General features: G+C 51.2%; 2 protein-coding genes across 2 annotated transcripts; both read right to left on the reverse strand.

The window, feature by feature from the left end:
* Window positions 1-8609: 8609 nt before the first annotated feature.
* ColSpa_06137 (endoglucanase cel12B) lies at window positions 8610-9635 on the reverse strand (the record flags this gene model as incomplete). The annotated part of the gene is made up of 4 exons (XM_049272349.1): window positions 8610-8692; window positions 8755-8993; window positions 9070-9514; window positions 9605-9635. The coding sequence occupies 4 exons, from the start codon at window positions 9633-9635 to the stop codon at window positions 8610-8612; spliced, it is 798 nt and encodes a 265-aa protein (XP_049128306.1).
* Window positions 9636-11563: 1928 nt separating this feature from the next.
* Window positions 11564-14485, reverse strand: ColSpa_06138 (chitin synthase regulatory factor 3; the record flags this gene model as incomplete). The annotated part of the gene is made up of 3 exons (XM_049272350.1): window positions 11564-11697; window positions 11750-13972; window positions 14023-14485. 3 exons carry the CDS (start codon window positions 14483-14485, stop codon window positions 11564-11566), a joined length of 2820 nt encoding a protein of 939 aa, XP_049128307.1.
* Window positions 14486-14819: the final 334 nt, after the last annotated feature.

Here is a 14819-nt window from a genome sequence, read left to right on the forward strand (position 1 = left end):
CTGGTTGTTGGATATGAAGAAGGGATGTCTGACTAGTTGGCCAGCAGCAAGGTGAAGTGGGATATGCCCCTTGTTGTGACTAATTAGGCAACCCCACCTTGCCGGATGTGGCTGGTGCTGGTCCGCGCCTCCCATCTCCTGTTGCCTCGCAATTGTCCCTTTTCCAACAGTAAGAACATGTGATCCGTCTTGAGATAGACATAGGATCATCCGATCGCATTTACCTCGTGGTGCTTTGATTCTACTTCATGACTATGTATTGAACTATCGATTAAACTCAGCGCTGAACTTGTTACTTATCTGGCCATAATAAGAGAGCCTACCCCAATATTTACCTCATGCGATGGCTTCTTGTTGCTCCTACCTCGATGGCTGTCTATTGGCCCATGCCGAGTCGCTGTAAGCACTCTGCACGCCCTGACATGTGTCTCAAAGCTTTTTCATGGAGACATGCACGCAACTAAACCGGTCTGATGCCAAAAGATGGCGTAGGATACCTGCCGCGACGCAAGGAGCTGGGTTCTCCGGATGGCACAGGCAGCAGACGGGCGTTCTACTGCAAGACGGTTCTCGCAATACTCGGCGCATGCGGGGCTGACCAGGGTAGACGGCCAGAACCCCCAGAGAAGCTGACCAGTGATCCATCTTCAATAGAAGCGGGGGTCTAGGGATGGCTTGGGAGTGTTGCAGCCCCCACTAGACTATCTTGCCCGCTTGTGCCTGGCCCAACCCTTGTTCATTACTTACACGTGTACATCGTTGAAGCGCCCCGCGGCCTCGATCAAACTCGACTGCATTTATACCGACCTAACCAACAGTGAACAGCGTGGTTCGACATTATACACTTCCAAGAGGTTGGCCAGAAATACTCATGCAGGCTTGCTTTGCTCCGCATAATCGCACACTATCCCCGCCCGCTTGCAGCACCAGCAAGTTCCTGCCATTGGCTTAGTCGCTGGATGCAGGATGCTCATTAGAGCGGGCAGCACCCCCCCTCTGCCTTGACCTGGCGTGTTAAAGGTCGTGAGAAGCACTCAATGGCCGTAGCTGATTATGACAATACCCTGCCAAATCGACTAGAATCTGAAGCACAAAGAGCATTCTGCATTTACTTTCAATGAGTCATAGCTCTGTCCTCTTGCAGCTGCAAGACATCCTTTTGCCCATTTTCATTCGCACTTATATTAGGTCGTGTCTGCTAAAACTGGAATATTTGACAGTAATTAAATGGTGATAAAACCCCCTAGCACATCCCGCTCTCCCATGTGAAGAGCTTGACATACAACACAATCGCAGTTAAATCCTCAGTTGCCTCCTGATGGCCCTCCAGCCCCTTTGGATAAAAAAGCCTTCTTCACAGTCGCCTGGCTCCCATTCGGTGCGTTGGTCTTCCTCGAATTTTGCCTTATCATTCTCCTGTTTCCAGACCCAAGTCCTGAGCTCTCCTCTGCTCGGGCTTCTTCGACTTCAAACTTCTCCAGCACCATCCCTTCATTAAGTGTTTCTTGTTGCTCTTCGTCAAGCAAAACAAAAGCAGGCCAAACAACGACTACGCCTTCTTCGACCCCTGAGCATGGCTTGCCCTCTGTGTTGGATTGTACGTTGTCTTCTTTGCGTCCGGATGAGGTTCCTTGTGGTCTCGATGGCAGGCTGTACATTCCCGGAAATTCCATCAACTTCCATTCGTCCGCTTCAGGCACGGCTCCAAACCTGGTGATTGGTTCCACTCTATCGGCTAATCGTTGTATCTCTGCCCATAGGCGGCTGGCATCCTGGCATATCTTTTGAAGAGCCGATGCGAACTCATCTCGCTGATTAGGCATTAGCATGGGGCCCACGTATTTGACCAAGTCACTAGTTGCTCTTTGGGCTCGTTCAGCAGCATGTTTCTCCTGCTTGGACGGGAAAAGTGGCAAGAGAGCTGAACGAAGGTGCGCCTCTCTTTCAAATGCTTCATTTGATAGGCTGTTTAGCAGGGTTGCAAGTTCGTTGTCGCTCAACAAGTAAGTCGGCTGGAAGACATGCTCTGTCAATGCTGAAGCGAGTATAGCCAAGGAGGCAGCAACTCGCATTCGCTTTGCAGCAGACGAGTTGGTTGGCGGGACAGGAATAGCCCGGTACACGGTGTGGTGATCACGTATCTCATTCCATATGAGAGAGTCGCTTAGCACATCATCTGCAAGGTTGATGCCAAGGAAATTCCGCATCAAAGAATATGAAGATTTGAAAATAGCACCCAATCGATCTCGGCTGCACCATATGTTAGAAGAATGTATAAGGCCTTGTCAGGTAAACGTACATGTCTTCTGGAGGTTGTCGTTGGAGCTTTGTGACGAAGTTGTTGAGTTTACTCAAGCGAGTCTCCCTCTCAGTTAAATCCGCACGCAGCGTCTTTATCTGTTTTTGAGCCTCAAGCTCAGCGCTTTTCACTTTTTCCGCGGCCGACTTCTCTCCTTCAAGAGCTCGTTGCAGCTGGCTGATTTCAGCTTCTTTTTTCTTCGAGCCCCCTTGCATCTTCGACATTTCCTCTGCAGTTGCGACAAGTTCCAACTCTTTCTCCTTCAGTTTTTTCTCAGCTTGTGCAACCTTGTTCTGTAACCCAGCTGCAGTCCTTTTGGAACTCTCAAGTTCGGCAGTCTTCGCTGCATTTCGTTGATGTTCCGTTTTTACCTCTTGCTGGAGGTTCGCCAAAGCCCGCAGGTTCTGGTTGTATGCAGTATCAAGTCTAGTCTGGCTGGCTCTGAGGTGTTCATTCTCCTCAACGAGTGTTAGGAGCTGACTGAAAGAAGGATCCTTTGAAATCGTCTGGAAGAGTTTGACGAAACTTTCGATAAGCTGGGGCGACTTCACTTGCGAGGCCATGATGGGCAAAGTGTAAGGCAGAGTGAAGAGGCGTCCTTTCGGAATGATCAAATGAGAAGGTTTATAGATATGATGAGATAGAGAGAAAAATAATAAGGGTTGAATATGTGAGAGGATAGCAAGTCTTCAGTATAGCTTGAGGATTGTTCAAATACTTATTCAGAATTCGGGTGACTGAGCATTCTCCTAAACTATGCATGCCAAGACCACAAACAAGTCGTTCACCAATATGTTGAGCTGGCATTTCCCCTCCTAGGTTTTGATGAGCTGCGGGAGGTCTTCCAACGCAGAATCATAGGGAGGGAATAATCCACGTCTTCTGACAGCCTTACACTTTCAGGCAGGACGAGGCTTGCCATTAATTACTGGACAATCAAAGCCAAAACCTACCCACCCTCTGCCATATTTTATGTTGGTCGGTCGTGAAATCAAGGCGGTCTCCAACTTTCAAGAATCTATCCCAATTGGCCAAGATGAAGAAACTGGAGAAGAATACTGAAAATAATGTAGGATGGTGTGATGCAGTGCTGTCTGTTGGTTGCAGACCTGCATGTTATATCTAGGAAGCAGCCTGACATGTAGATGCCACCAACGGATTGCCCTCAAATTCCGACAAGTCCGAGGATCAAAGAGGGGTAAATGCAGCCAATTCACTCGGCGAACAGGAAACGACCCATGCTCCAACAGCCAAAGTCATGGATCTGCAAAGCATGCACCATATGGAAACTTTCACCGAAGAACATGTTAGTTTTTCAACATCCTTCTTTAACACATGGCCAGGAAAAGGACACATCATTCTAAACTTGGTGTCCTTCATAGGGAATGTAACGAACGTGAAATGGAGCCGGCTTCCAAAGAACCCAAAGGCGTGCATCTCGCACAAGATCCTCATTCTTGTCGACCTGCTCCCAGTCAAAACCCCAAGCCAACTTTGAAACAGCGATCCTGATCTCCATATAAGCTAGGTGAACACCAATACAAGACCTAGGGCCGATGGAAAATGGCTTGAACACCTCTTTTTGATCGTTGTCGAACGCGGAGTCATAGCATGGGTGATCTGCAGAAAGCCATCTCTCCGGATGAAATTCTTTCGCTTTGTAAAACCATCTTTCATCACGGTAAATGACATGCCCCGCCGTGGCTACAACCGTCTGTATCCCAGTTAGTTCTTACTCTGAGTCTTCCCATGGGGTTATCTTACGCCTTTTGGAACCCATTCCCCAGCAACTTTGGCGCCCGGACTGACTCTAGGCAAGCCGAAAGGATTGGATCTAAAGACGCGCAGAACCTCTTCAATCACAGCGTTAAGGTATTTTAATGACTTTGTAGACTCGCCGTTAATCTCGCTACTCTGCCGAAATCTCTGGCGTAACTCAGTTTGAAGTTGTTGTAGGCAGTGCGGGTGTTGTACAAGATAATAGGTTAGCGCAGACAAGAACACGGCGGTTGTTTCAGTTCCACCAGCAAGTAAGTTGCCCCCTTGCGAAGCGAGGAAATCGATGTCAGCTTCTGAGCCTTTCTCGCGGAGTAGATAACTGAAAAGGTCGAAGCGATCGACAATGGCACCCCTTTGAATTCGCCGAGTTGCTGCCTGGCGTGCCATTGCCACGTACTTTTGTCGCATTTGCTTGCTTTTCTTATTCACCAAACAGTACCTTACCAGGTGCTGGAAGGCATTCCATCGGCGACGCACCACAATTCCCAATGTGAGTGCAAATCCAGCACTAGTCAGCATGTCTGTCCATTCGTTTCCTTTACCTACTCAAGATTAGCAATGGGGTACATAGGGGTTGTCAATTCAGCCATGTCTTACCCATCTCAACCGTGCCATTCTCCTCGCCAAACGAAAGGTCCGAAATTACATCAAAAGTAAGCCACATGAACCATTGGCACATGTTCATACCCCCTGAGTTGTTTCCGCGTTTTGAGACTTGGTCCACAAGGGCGTCAATATGACGCATAACTATATCTTCCTGGTTGTAAATTGCAGACGTGCTGAATCCAGGGGCGATTCGTTTTCTGATTCCTTGATGGACTTTTGGGTCAATTTCCGTACCGAGAGCGCCGCTAACGTCTGACTGCTTGTAAAAATAAGGTGCTTTAGTGAAATATAGGGGGTGATTGATGTTTGGCTGTCCATAAATTTCCTTAATCGCTTGTGGATCCGTAAATGATAGTTCGTTGGGAGCAATTCGCACTATGTCGCCGTATTTGGCATGTAGCGCCTCTACTTCCCAAGACCACTTGCCAGATATCCTATTACTGGTGAGAAGACATATGTGTCAGAGGCTCGTTGGTCGTACCATTTACGCGACACCCAAAGATCTTGGGCTCGACCGGAAATCGGTCCTTTTATCTATCAGCCATTTGGAACCTTTTCGATGATGATAACAGAGAGTCTCACCGGGAAACCTAGCTAGAGGGTGAAAGTAGAGGTTGTATATCGATGATACAACGAGATAAACGCAACCCTACCGATATCAGTTCTGGCCTCTCAGCTTATAGCATTGAGGCTTAACAACTTACGAAGAGCAGAAGATAAACAGTGGCATACGCAAATATGGATATAATCCGATATATTATGCTGTCGAGATACATTGCCAAATACTTTGATGAGCCTTAATATCGCAGGTAGAGCCAGTCTTTCAAAGAGTATCAATTCTAGAAGACAGGGAGTCTGAGATGGTCTATGAAGAGTAATACAAGAGGAGTCTAGTGACATATATCTAGGGTAGAAAATGTCCAAGGGTCGGAGTAACTTAAAGTGCAGTCTGTAAGTTCTCATCAGAGTGAGCGCTGAACGAATACAGTTTCCAATTGGGTAGCGATGGTCGTCTCAACAATTAACGACTTCCTCGCCATACTGAATCTATTTGATAACAGGGAAGCACCCAAAGTCAAATGTGTAAGTCGAGGGGCAAACATAACTCGGGAAAGTTAAGGACATCTTAGTGACTGATTATGGATGTTGTAACCTCTGCAAGTACCGTCTGGCGCACTTGAAACAGGGAGAAGGTTGACCAACAGAGAGTAGCTAAAACTCAGTTGTCAAACCCCAGTTCATAGAATTCGTCTAATAAAGAGAATTGAAGTCGGCATCGAAGGATTAAATGTTGCTAAAGTCCCCAAATACCTGGGAGAACATGTCAGCTGACTCGTGCTGAGTGACCTAGCTTAGACGCGTACTAATCGCGGCAATCCGCGGTAGGTTTCACTAACACAGAGTGATGCATTGACGGTCTCACAGGGCCATGCTTTGTTGTCCTCAAACTTTGAGCCAAATCCAGGCCAACAAACAGAAGATTGGAAGCATGCAGTATTTTAATCTGTGGTGAATATCAATGAAGTGAGGAATAATCGTCAGCATACCGTGGGCCTTCGACAGCGTTATGACCATGAGTATTATCCTCCTCCTCATTGGCCTCTTCGCCATTGTCTGCTTCGGATATAGTTCCTGAAGTCTCTAAGATGTAGTTGAGCGCAATATATCGCGTTCCGCCAACAAAACTTTTCACAAATACACCTCCTAGATATAATTCATTTATAACTACAAAGTTTATCAAGGCCGATTTACCGGAGCAGAAGTTTCTTGCTTCTAATGGCTTACTGAAACATAAAAGCCGTGCCGCATTACAACAGCGCCATTAGCATTGTACGATGAAGTTGCAGTGTCACAAAAATATCACCGTCCATTTCAACATGTACCACACTTGTAGATGCTGATAGGTACAATATATTACGTACACAACCAAATAGTAAATCCCGTGAAGAAAAAGAATACTCTTCTAAACAAGTATTCAGAGCAACTACAGGTCCTAAAGATTTATCACAGAACCCCTCTTGCCCCGAGCGGCTCTCTGCCATTGCGGAGACGAAGGTCATGCTTGCTCATATATTGCTCAACTGTACCGTCGAAATGAAGTATGAAGCAAAGCCAAAACGCCCATATTTGGGAACAGTCGTGATACTGGAGAAACTTTCACGGCTTGTGATCAAGAAAATACTATCGCCATGTGTGTCGGCAATGAGGCGAGCGACAAGAGGTTCGTCTAAATCACGAGCACCATTGTGCCAGTTTCTTTTGGATAGGTGAAGAGAATACAATTGCGTCGCAACAGCCCGTCGTCATCATCGTTCAAGACTCATGCAGAGCTCCTTACGTGGTACAAACACATTTGATACCTTACCTAGCATGGAATACTTGTGACTAATCCTTTTTTCATCATCCGAAAATGTCTAGAAAAAGTAAGAGCATTCAGTTGTGTGTTCCACAATTATTTTGTCTCACATGGTATAATTCCCGTGAAGCTCAAAGTTAGTATACTAAGGTTTTTTCTTGTGAGGACCATCACTTCACTGTCGGAAGGAAAAAGCCTAAGCCTCGCGCAAGCTGGGTTGTTAGATAGTAGGGAAGTGCAGGCCACATAACCCACCACTTGCAAAATTTCCACAACAACTGACTCAGTCTGAATTCTTTCCCCCATAAAGTTATTTTCGCAACTTGGCCACAAGAAAACGATTACAGATTCGGTGATCGACTGGAGCCCCCGGCAAATAAACTTTACCGTCGTTAGGAAGATGGGCTTGAGCGCCGCAAGCTGCGCGTGGTATAGTACGAATGAGTGAGCTAGCGAAATCGAAGAAGCGATACTCGCCATCGATGTAAGATCTTGCTCGTTGCCGTTCTTATGAGCTGCTCGAAGTCTACGTGGCCATTGGCGACATGACTATTGTACCTTTCGGGTAAATAAGTTGGGGTAGCAGGTGCGACACCTCGAAGGCCCATCATTCGAAGCTTCGATACTCCTTTGCATACATGCATGTCGTCCAAAGACGTGACAAGGAAGTTCCACATATGAGAGGAAAGTCAATCACCGCTGTTGGCAAGAAGCTTCGTCCCGCCGGTGATAATCATGCTGCAGGCAGGCAAGGCAGGCAGGCCTTGGACTACAGTAGGTAATTACCTACTCTTGATAGGACTCCGCGGCTGAACTTGAGTTTCAAGATAGTTTACTTTCGGTCTCCTGCAATGGTCCATATCCCGGAAAACTGCTTTTATCAAGAACTGCGGAAAGCGGTTCAGAAAGGCCTGGCTCTCGGTTTTTAATTCTACAAATAGGGTTCGAAAAAGTGTTGTTTATCCGCAAGGCTGTTCCAACCCATCTTCCTGTCGAGCTAATCACGCCACAACCGGCGGAAAATGAGATTCAATTATCTGATCACCATAGGTCGTCTACTGTTAGAGAAAACATAGAGAAAACCCCCCTACTTAGAGGGCGACGTCCCGCCGTATCCCACAAGTCAAGTAAACATATTGTCCTTCATGGCAGCCCCAGATAAAAAGTTGTAACTATTGAAATTGCAACAGGGTGTAATAGTGGCTACACCGTTTCATTGAGTCATATGTCGAAAGTTTTGTCAGGGATCGCAAGCATGTGAGCGCTGCTACCAACATTGCCAATGAGGGCTTGGGCGCGCTTGTCTTGTAATAAAGAAGTCGACGACATTCATTAGTACTTCTTGATCCGCAAAGAAGGGCACTGGAGAGACGCTAGTTTCAGGACCCATGCCTGCAGAGAAGGTCTTGGAAGTACTATAGAAGATAAGAAATGACTATATGAGCGCATGCAGGCAAGAGTTGCATTGCTCGGCGTGTTGTTCTTGTTCTTCAAGTGAGCCTTGCCATCTCCTCCGTAAACACCAACCGCAACGTGATTTTAAGCGGCCGCACGGTGAGGCCCAACACCTCATGTGTATACCTCAGCCTGAAACCTCGAAACATAGAAAGTAGCGTCTTGGCCTGTAAAAGCCTCTGTTCCAAACTGGTCGACTGGTTGCATCACATCTTGTTAGCATGCGCTGCCAAAACCTGTAGTTGAACGGCGGACTTACTCAAGAGGTATTGGTCGGTCAAAGGGAAAGCACATTCGCTGGCCAAGAAGTTGAAAAAGTCCACAATGTCGGCGCTGAAGTTGTAGATTGGTCCTGAGGCTGCCAAGAAGCTGTATACCTTCATCTCTCCATTGTACCCAAAATACAAGTCCCACGTATAACCGGCTAACTGGACCTGGGCGATTGGCGTGCCTGTATTGTTCTCTGTTATGGGCCAGACACCTCCGTATCGATTCAGCCTATTGCCTCTTGTTGTCAGAAGGGCACATCGATTCTCAATTCATTGACTCGTCTGTTGCAAGAAGAGGAGCTTACCATATCATGACTTCGTATTCCCCATTGTAATTGGGATGATTGGGGTCGGGATGCGTAAAGAAATCATAAGCCACGTTCGCACGTATACTGCTATTGCTGTAACTCCACTGAGCTACAGTAGGCAGGCCCGTGATGTTGCTGAGAAGGCTGCGAATAAATTGGCGGTTTGCATATGCATAGCTCTTGACGTTATTGGGCGCTCCATTCCACGTCCACGTCGTACCCCAGGAGAGGCCACCGCCAGACGCCGGACCGTAGTAGTAAGTGCACTGGGACCCCGAGTCTGCGTCGTCTTGGCCCCAAATGTTGTTGAGGAGGTCATAGCCGTTTACAGAGGCATAGGCATATAGGGTGCAGAGAGAAGACTGCGCACTATGTGTGGCGCTCGTGGTTGTTGATGGTTGCGTGGTAGTAGCTGGCTGATTCGTGGTCGTAACAGCACTCCCTGGGATACACTGATAAAACCCTGCACGATTCTGTCAGACCCCTTGGCTTAACTCAAGAGTACATGACTACGTAGGTTGAAGGAACTCACAGTCGTTCTGCTTCGTGCATGTGTAGCCCATAGTGCAAGTTGTCTGGCCCGTCCATTGATTGCCTTCATGCTTTGACGTCAGTTCGGCGGCAACAAGTAGACAAACATCTATGAGATGTACATACCACCACACTGGCCCCAGGCAGTAACTTGGGCAAGCGCCTGGCTAGCAAAAGGCAAGCAATAAGCGACACGAATGATATTCCTCATTTTCAGACGTCATCGGCAGTAAGATTTTAGCCTGGCCGTTCCATGCCACATGAAAAGCTTGGCCAGCTGGTTAGGGATCTCTATTTTATAAATCTTCAAGATTTCTTCTCCATTATATTTGAGAACGGCTTTGCTCGCGAAAAAACACCTCATCTTTCTTGTTCAGCTTACAGTTACGGACTGGCGAGTCACCCTTCCAATGTCGCCGGAAACGACGCGAGTCTCCAAACAACGCTGCGGACAAAGGGTTCCCGGGCCTTTCCCGAAAATGATGCGGCTGCTACGCTCCGGAAATCTACAGTTGCTCATATGGAGCCTAAGCTCCGGTCCAGACACAAAAAGTAGAGACGTTTGCGGTCGCTGCACCTATCTTCTGCAGTATCCGACTAGGCCCAATTAGTACCCGCGGTCTTTGCCAAAACCAAACCGTTACACAAAACTACACTCAGCGGCCGCAGGAACTTTGGTGAAACAGTTTCGGCGGTCGTCTTAAACCTGGTGACCGGCTTACTCTTTCTCGTTCCGATATTCCTTCATGAGATTGGCCTCTAACAGCGACACTAGCTGGCTGGGTGGATAAGGATTTAGTATCCAGTCTCGGCTTCAACAAACATGCCTGCGCTGTCATACTCCAGCAAACGCCAAGGATATATCAGCATCGTCAATCTTATAGGGAAGTATCGGCAATAGACATAAGAAGCGTAAGTGCCTTGGTTTGGTAAGAACATGGCAACTCAAGAGGGAACTTGTAGCCGAGCTCCAAAGGTCGGCCCCATGGCATCCTATAGAGCAGCCGTAACCAAGTGGTGAATACTCCCACCCCTAGCCTTCACTCTCATCCCGGACTCGTACTTGGCTCACCTGCTTCCTCATTCCTACGGATGGATTGCGAGAGGGGCAGCGAGCTGGGAGGAGAGCCTTCACCTTGGACCGGTTTCCGCTCTCCCTCGTTTTCGTCAGACAGCGCCCTGCGCGTCATCCTCATCAGCCACTCCTCGCCGTCGTCGACACGCAACTCAAGTAAAAGAGAAGCCCCTGCGAGACTCTGACTGGATGACAGCCACTTTTGGTCTCCTGGGTTTCAATTGATATTCAACAACGACCCGAGACCGAAGAAATGCCGCACACAAAAACTGCTTGAGCAGACGATGACGGCATCCCTATGGTCGAAGAATGAGTCTTCCCAATACTGACAGGCCTGAATCGACCCAGCCGTTATCCAAGGGCAAGGGAGCAAACCCAAACGCAGAGGATAGGCAAAACTGAATGGCATGTCCGGATCCAATCCCGAGAGCAAGCCTACATCACTTTAAACCCGTAGAAATTGGATGGAATAATTATATATGCTTAACGCCGAACGTTGCCTGTATGAGCATGCCCACTCCGCCCTCGGGCGAAACAAGACATCAACGCAGTGTGCGTCCCCCATCCTACCACCCTAATGCCATGGCCTGTGGGGGCGAAGAATACGAATGCCTCCCAATCCAACGAAAGGAAATTGGACTGCCCTATTTCCAGAACGCCAGTGCAATCTCTCGCTCTCTCTCTCTTTCTTCAAGCCTTTTCTTCCTGTTCCGAGTAGATTGTACATCTGGTGTCGTTTGATGCCTTACAAGTACACGGGGGGGGTTGCACCTTCGTCTCTTCATCCTCTGTTCGTGGTCGTCATCGCGGTCGACACAAGAGCCCAGCTCGGACCGCTGTCGTATTACATGGGAAGTTGGCGGTGCGTATGGCGTTGATCTCCTTCTACATAATTGAGCACTCGCCCTCCTGTTGCTTGCCGATCTTGCTGCGAGAGATGCGCTCACGTTGGCGGGGGCCGTTCTTGCCGGCGCGCTTGAGGTCCTCAAGACGCTCGCGGGCCTTGGGGAAGTCCTGAGCTGCAGGGAGCTGTCAACAAACGTGTCTTGTCAATGGGTGCGTCGTACTTACCAGCCGCTCTCCAGTACCATCGCTTTGCGTCCTCCATGTTAGCCGGCACACCAATGCCCACTTCGGTAAAGTAACCCATCGCATACTCGGCCTTGGCCAGGCCGGCCGTGGCAGCCTTGCGGGCCCACAGATACGCCTCTGTGTCGCTCTGCTGCAGAACGTTGTCGCTGCCTGTCAGGTACCAACCACTGAGCGACAGCTCGGCTTGGTGCTCGCCCTGCTGTGCTGCGCGAGAGTACCACATGATGGACTGTCGAGGATCGATGGGGCATCCCATCAGGCCATACTCGAATGCGCAACCCAGGCGGTACTGCGAGAACTTGTAGCCTAGGTCGGCCGCCTGTCTGAAGAGCGTGAACGCGTACGCCTCGTCCTTGATGATTGCATCATTGGGTGCTGCCGATTCATACAGCAGACCCAGCTCGTGCAAAGCATGGGGGTTTTCGGCATCGGCCCGTTCTGCAGCTCTCTTGAGCCATCCGACAGCCTCGCGGGGGTTCTTTGGCTGGCCGAGGAGTCCCTTCAGCAGGATCATGCCGACCTTGTACATGGCCGGCGTGTCCCCTAGGGTAGCAGCTCTCTTATACCACTGAATGGCCTTCAGGGGATCTTTCCTGGTACCGCCGCCTTCTTCGTGGCCAATCTCACAACACACAGCCGTCCTGTAGGCTGCAGCCGCGTGCCCGAGCTTGGCAGCCGACTGGTACAACGTAAACGCCTCCTTGTTGTCGGGCTCCGGTCCAAACAAGCCACGGCCGAGGCAGTCGGCGTAGAAGAACATGGCTTCGGGGTTCTGCGCGTTCGACAGCTTCTTGAGGATTTTGCTGGCATCGGCGAGGTATCTCTCCCGGCCACGAGCCCTCATCTTGGGATCCGCAAGAGCGGGGGCCAGGACATCGGCAGCCTCTACCAGTCGCTTTGCTAGCCTCAGAGCGGACTCCTGGTCGTTCGGGTTCGTCTTGATGACCTGGCGCAACCGTTCCAGTTCCTCTTGAGTGACTGGCGTCGTGATTTCTTGCAACGAGGACTTGCTCGGTTGCTGAGGCAACATTTGCTGCTGCTGCTGCGGTGGGGGTGCACCACCGGGACCGACGGGAGGCGTCGGCGCATTTGAAGCGCCGCTGTAGTTGCGGATCGGCGCAGGCTTGTCGCTCATGTTCACCATGGAGTTGGGCATGTGGCCAGGCCGGACAGGAGCGGGGTGAGATGGCAGACTGTCGGGGCCGCGACCGGAAGCAGGGCCCTGGGGCAGGCCAGGACGCCCCATCTGCGGGTTTTGCGGCTGATTCCAGCCGTTCGCTCCGTTGTAAGCGTCTTGGTAGCCGTTGCCCATCGGCGGCATCGGCGGAGCATCGCCGGCCATCTCGAACACGGCTTGCTGCGATTGCCTCAAATCCGGCTGCGACTTTGTGCGGCTCATCTCCGGCACGCGCTTAGCGCCCGGTTGAGTGTGCTCGGCGATGCCGGGTCTTATGTGCTGGTCGAAAGAGCCACGAGGGCCGTGCGACGGCGCAGCGTTGAAGTCGGGAGCGTCTTGCTGGGCGTAACTGGCATTGCTTTGGTTGCTCATGCGCGTAGAATGGTAGTAGGCGTCGTAAACATCGCCGAAAGACGCTCTGGTATCCCGGTATGCATCCTGGCCTCCATCATACTCTCCACCGTATCCGCCATGTTGAGGAGGAGGCGGTTGTTGGTGGTGATGTTGTTGTTGCTGCGGCGGCATCTGGTTGGGAGGATACATGCGCTGCGGCGGTGGGCGGTTTCCTTGCGCTGTCGACGGCCGAGGAGGGACTCCATTGCGCGGCGGTCCTCCTGGACCACCATATGGATCCACGCGTGGCGGAGGCGGGCGTCGTTGTGATCCATCGTTGACGGGCATCGTCATGCTCCTGGAAGGAGGGCCGAAGTCGTCTCTCGGTGGTCCTGGCGGACCGTAGCCGTCGCCTCTGGGGTCAGGTCCGTATCCTGGATCAGCACCATATCCTGGGTCTGGACCGCGCCGGGGATCCGGGTGACCTCGCGGCGGCGGCGCTCTAGCGTTAGGAGGGCCAGGAGGCCGTTGGCCCCCAGAGATGTCCATTCCCGCCATCTTGTTCAATATCGCAGCCTCTGCGTCAAGATCCGTCTTGCGGCCTTGTCCCGGGAAAGCCGGGAAAGCGCCGCCGAACCCTTGGGGGCCGGGCGGGCTCAATGGTCCTGGGTCTTGCGGCCGAGCGCGGTTGGCTAGCGACACATTAGCATACGGGAGGCGCAAGCGGCAGCGAGCAACTTACGTGCAGGATCGGAATTCGCCGATCGTTCGAACTGGGCAGGACGACCTCCTCGGCCGCCCCCGGGGAATCCTCCTCGGCCTCCAGGAGCACCACGGGGTGGATGTGCGCCGCGCACCCCGTCAGCCGTCGGCGGGCGTGCTACAGGACCGCCTCTTCCCATTTGAGGCGGCCGACCTCCCCTCGGCGGGCCATTGGGTCCAGGACCGCCGCCGTAGTAGTCCTGGGGCGGGTAGCCTTGGTTCGGCGGCGGCGGGCCTCTGGCGTAGTTGGGGTCCTGATACTGACCGCCGTATTCTGGGCCGTAGCCTCCGTCGTCGTAGTAGTCGTAGCCATAGCCATCTTGCTGGTAGTTGTCGTACTGCTGGGGAGGAGGAGGACCCCGCGATGCAGGCGCAGGGCCGGGACCAGGACGAGGCGCGGGCGGGCCACCGCCGTAGGGGCGCTGTCCCGGGTATCCTGCCATCGTCTGCTATACCGGCGCTGCTCGTGTCGAAGCCGTGTCCGTCGGCTTGTCGATGGTCGGCGGGCACGAGGTGCAGGACTCGTTCGGGTGTGGTTGTGGTGGTTGGGAGACGTGTAGGTGGGTGGTGGTTCGAGGTCGGAAAAGTGCCGACTTAGAGAGCTCCTAGGCGGCTCAGTGTCGCATAAGGGTACTGAAAAGGAGAAAATTAGGTGTAGCTCCACAGCTTGCCGGAAATGGACGGTCTACAACAGGCGCATATCTGACGCTGTCGAGAGCCCAAGGGTTGGCGGGGGGGTTGGTTCTCTATGCTGGGATTCAGCACGTTTCGGTTCAA

Source organism: Colletotrichum spaethianum, assembly GCF_022836535.1.
Source record: "Colletotrichum spaethianum MAFF 239500 DNA, contig14, whole genome shotgun sequence".
Classification (NCBI taxonomy): Eukaryota; Fungi; Ascomycota; class Sordariomycetes; order Glomerellales; family Glomerellaceae; genus Colletotrichum; species Colletotrichum spaethianum.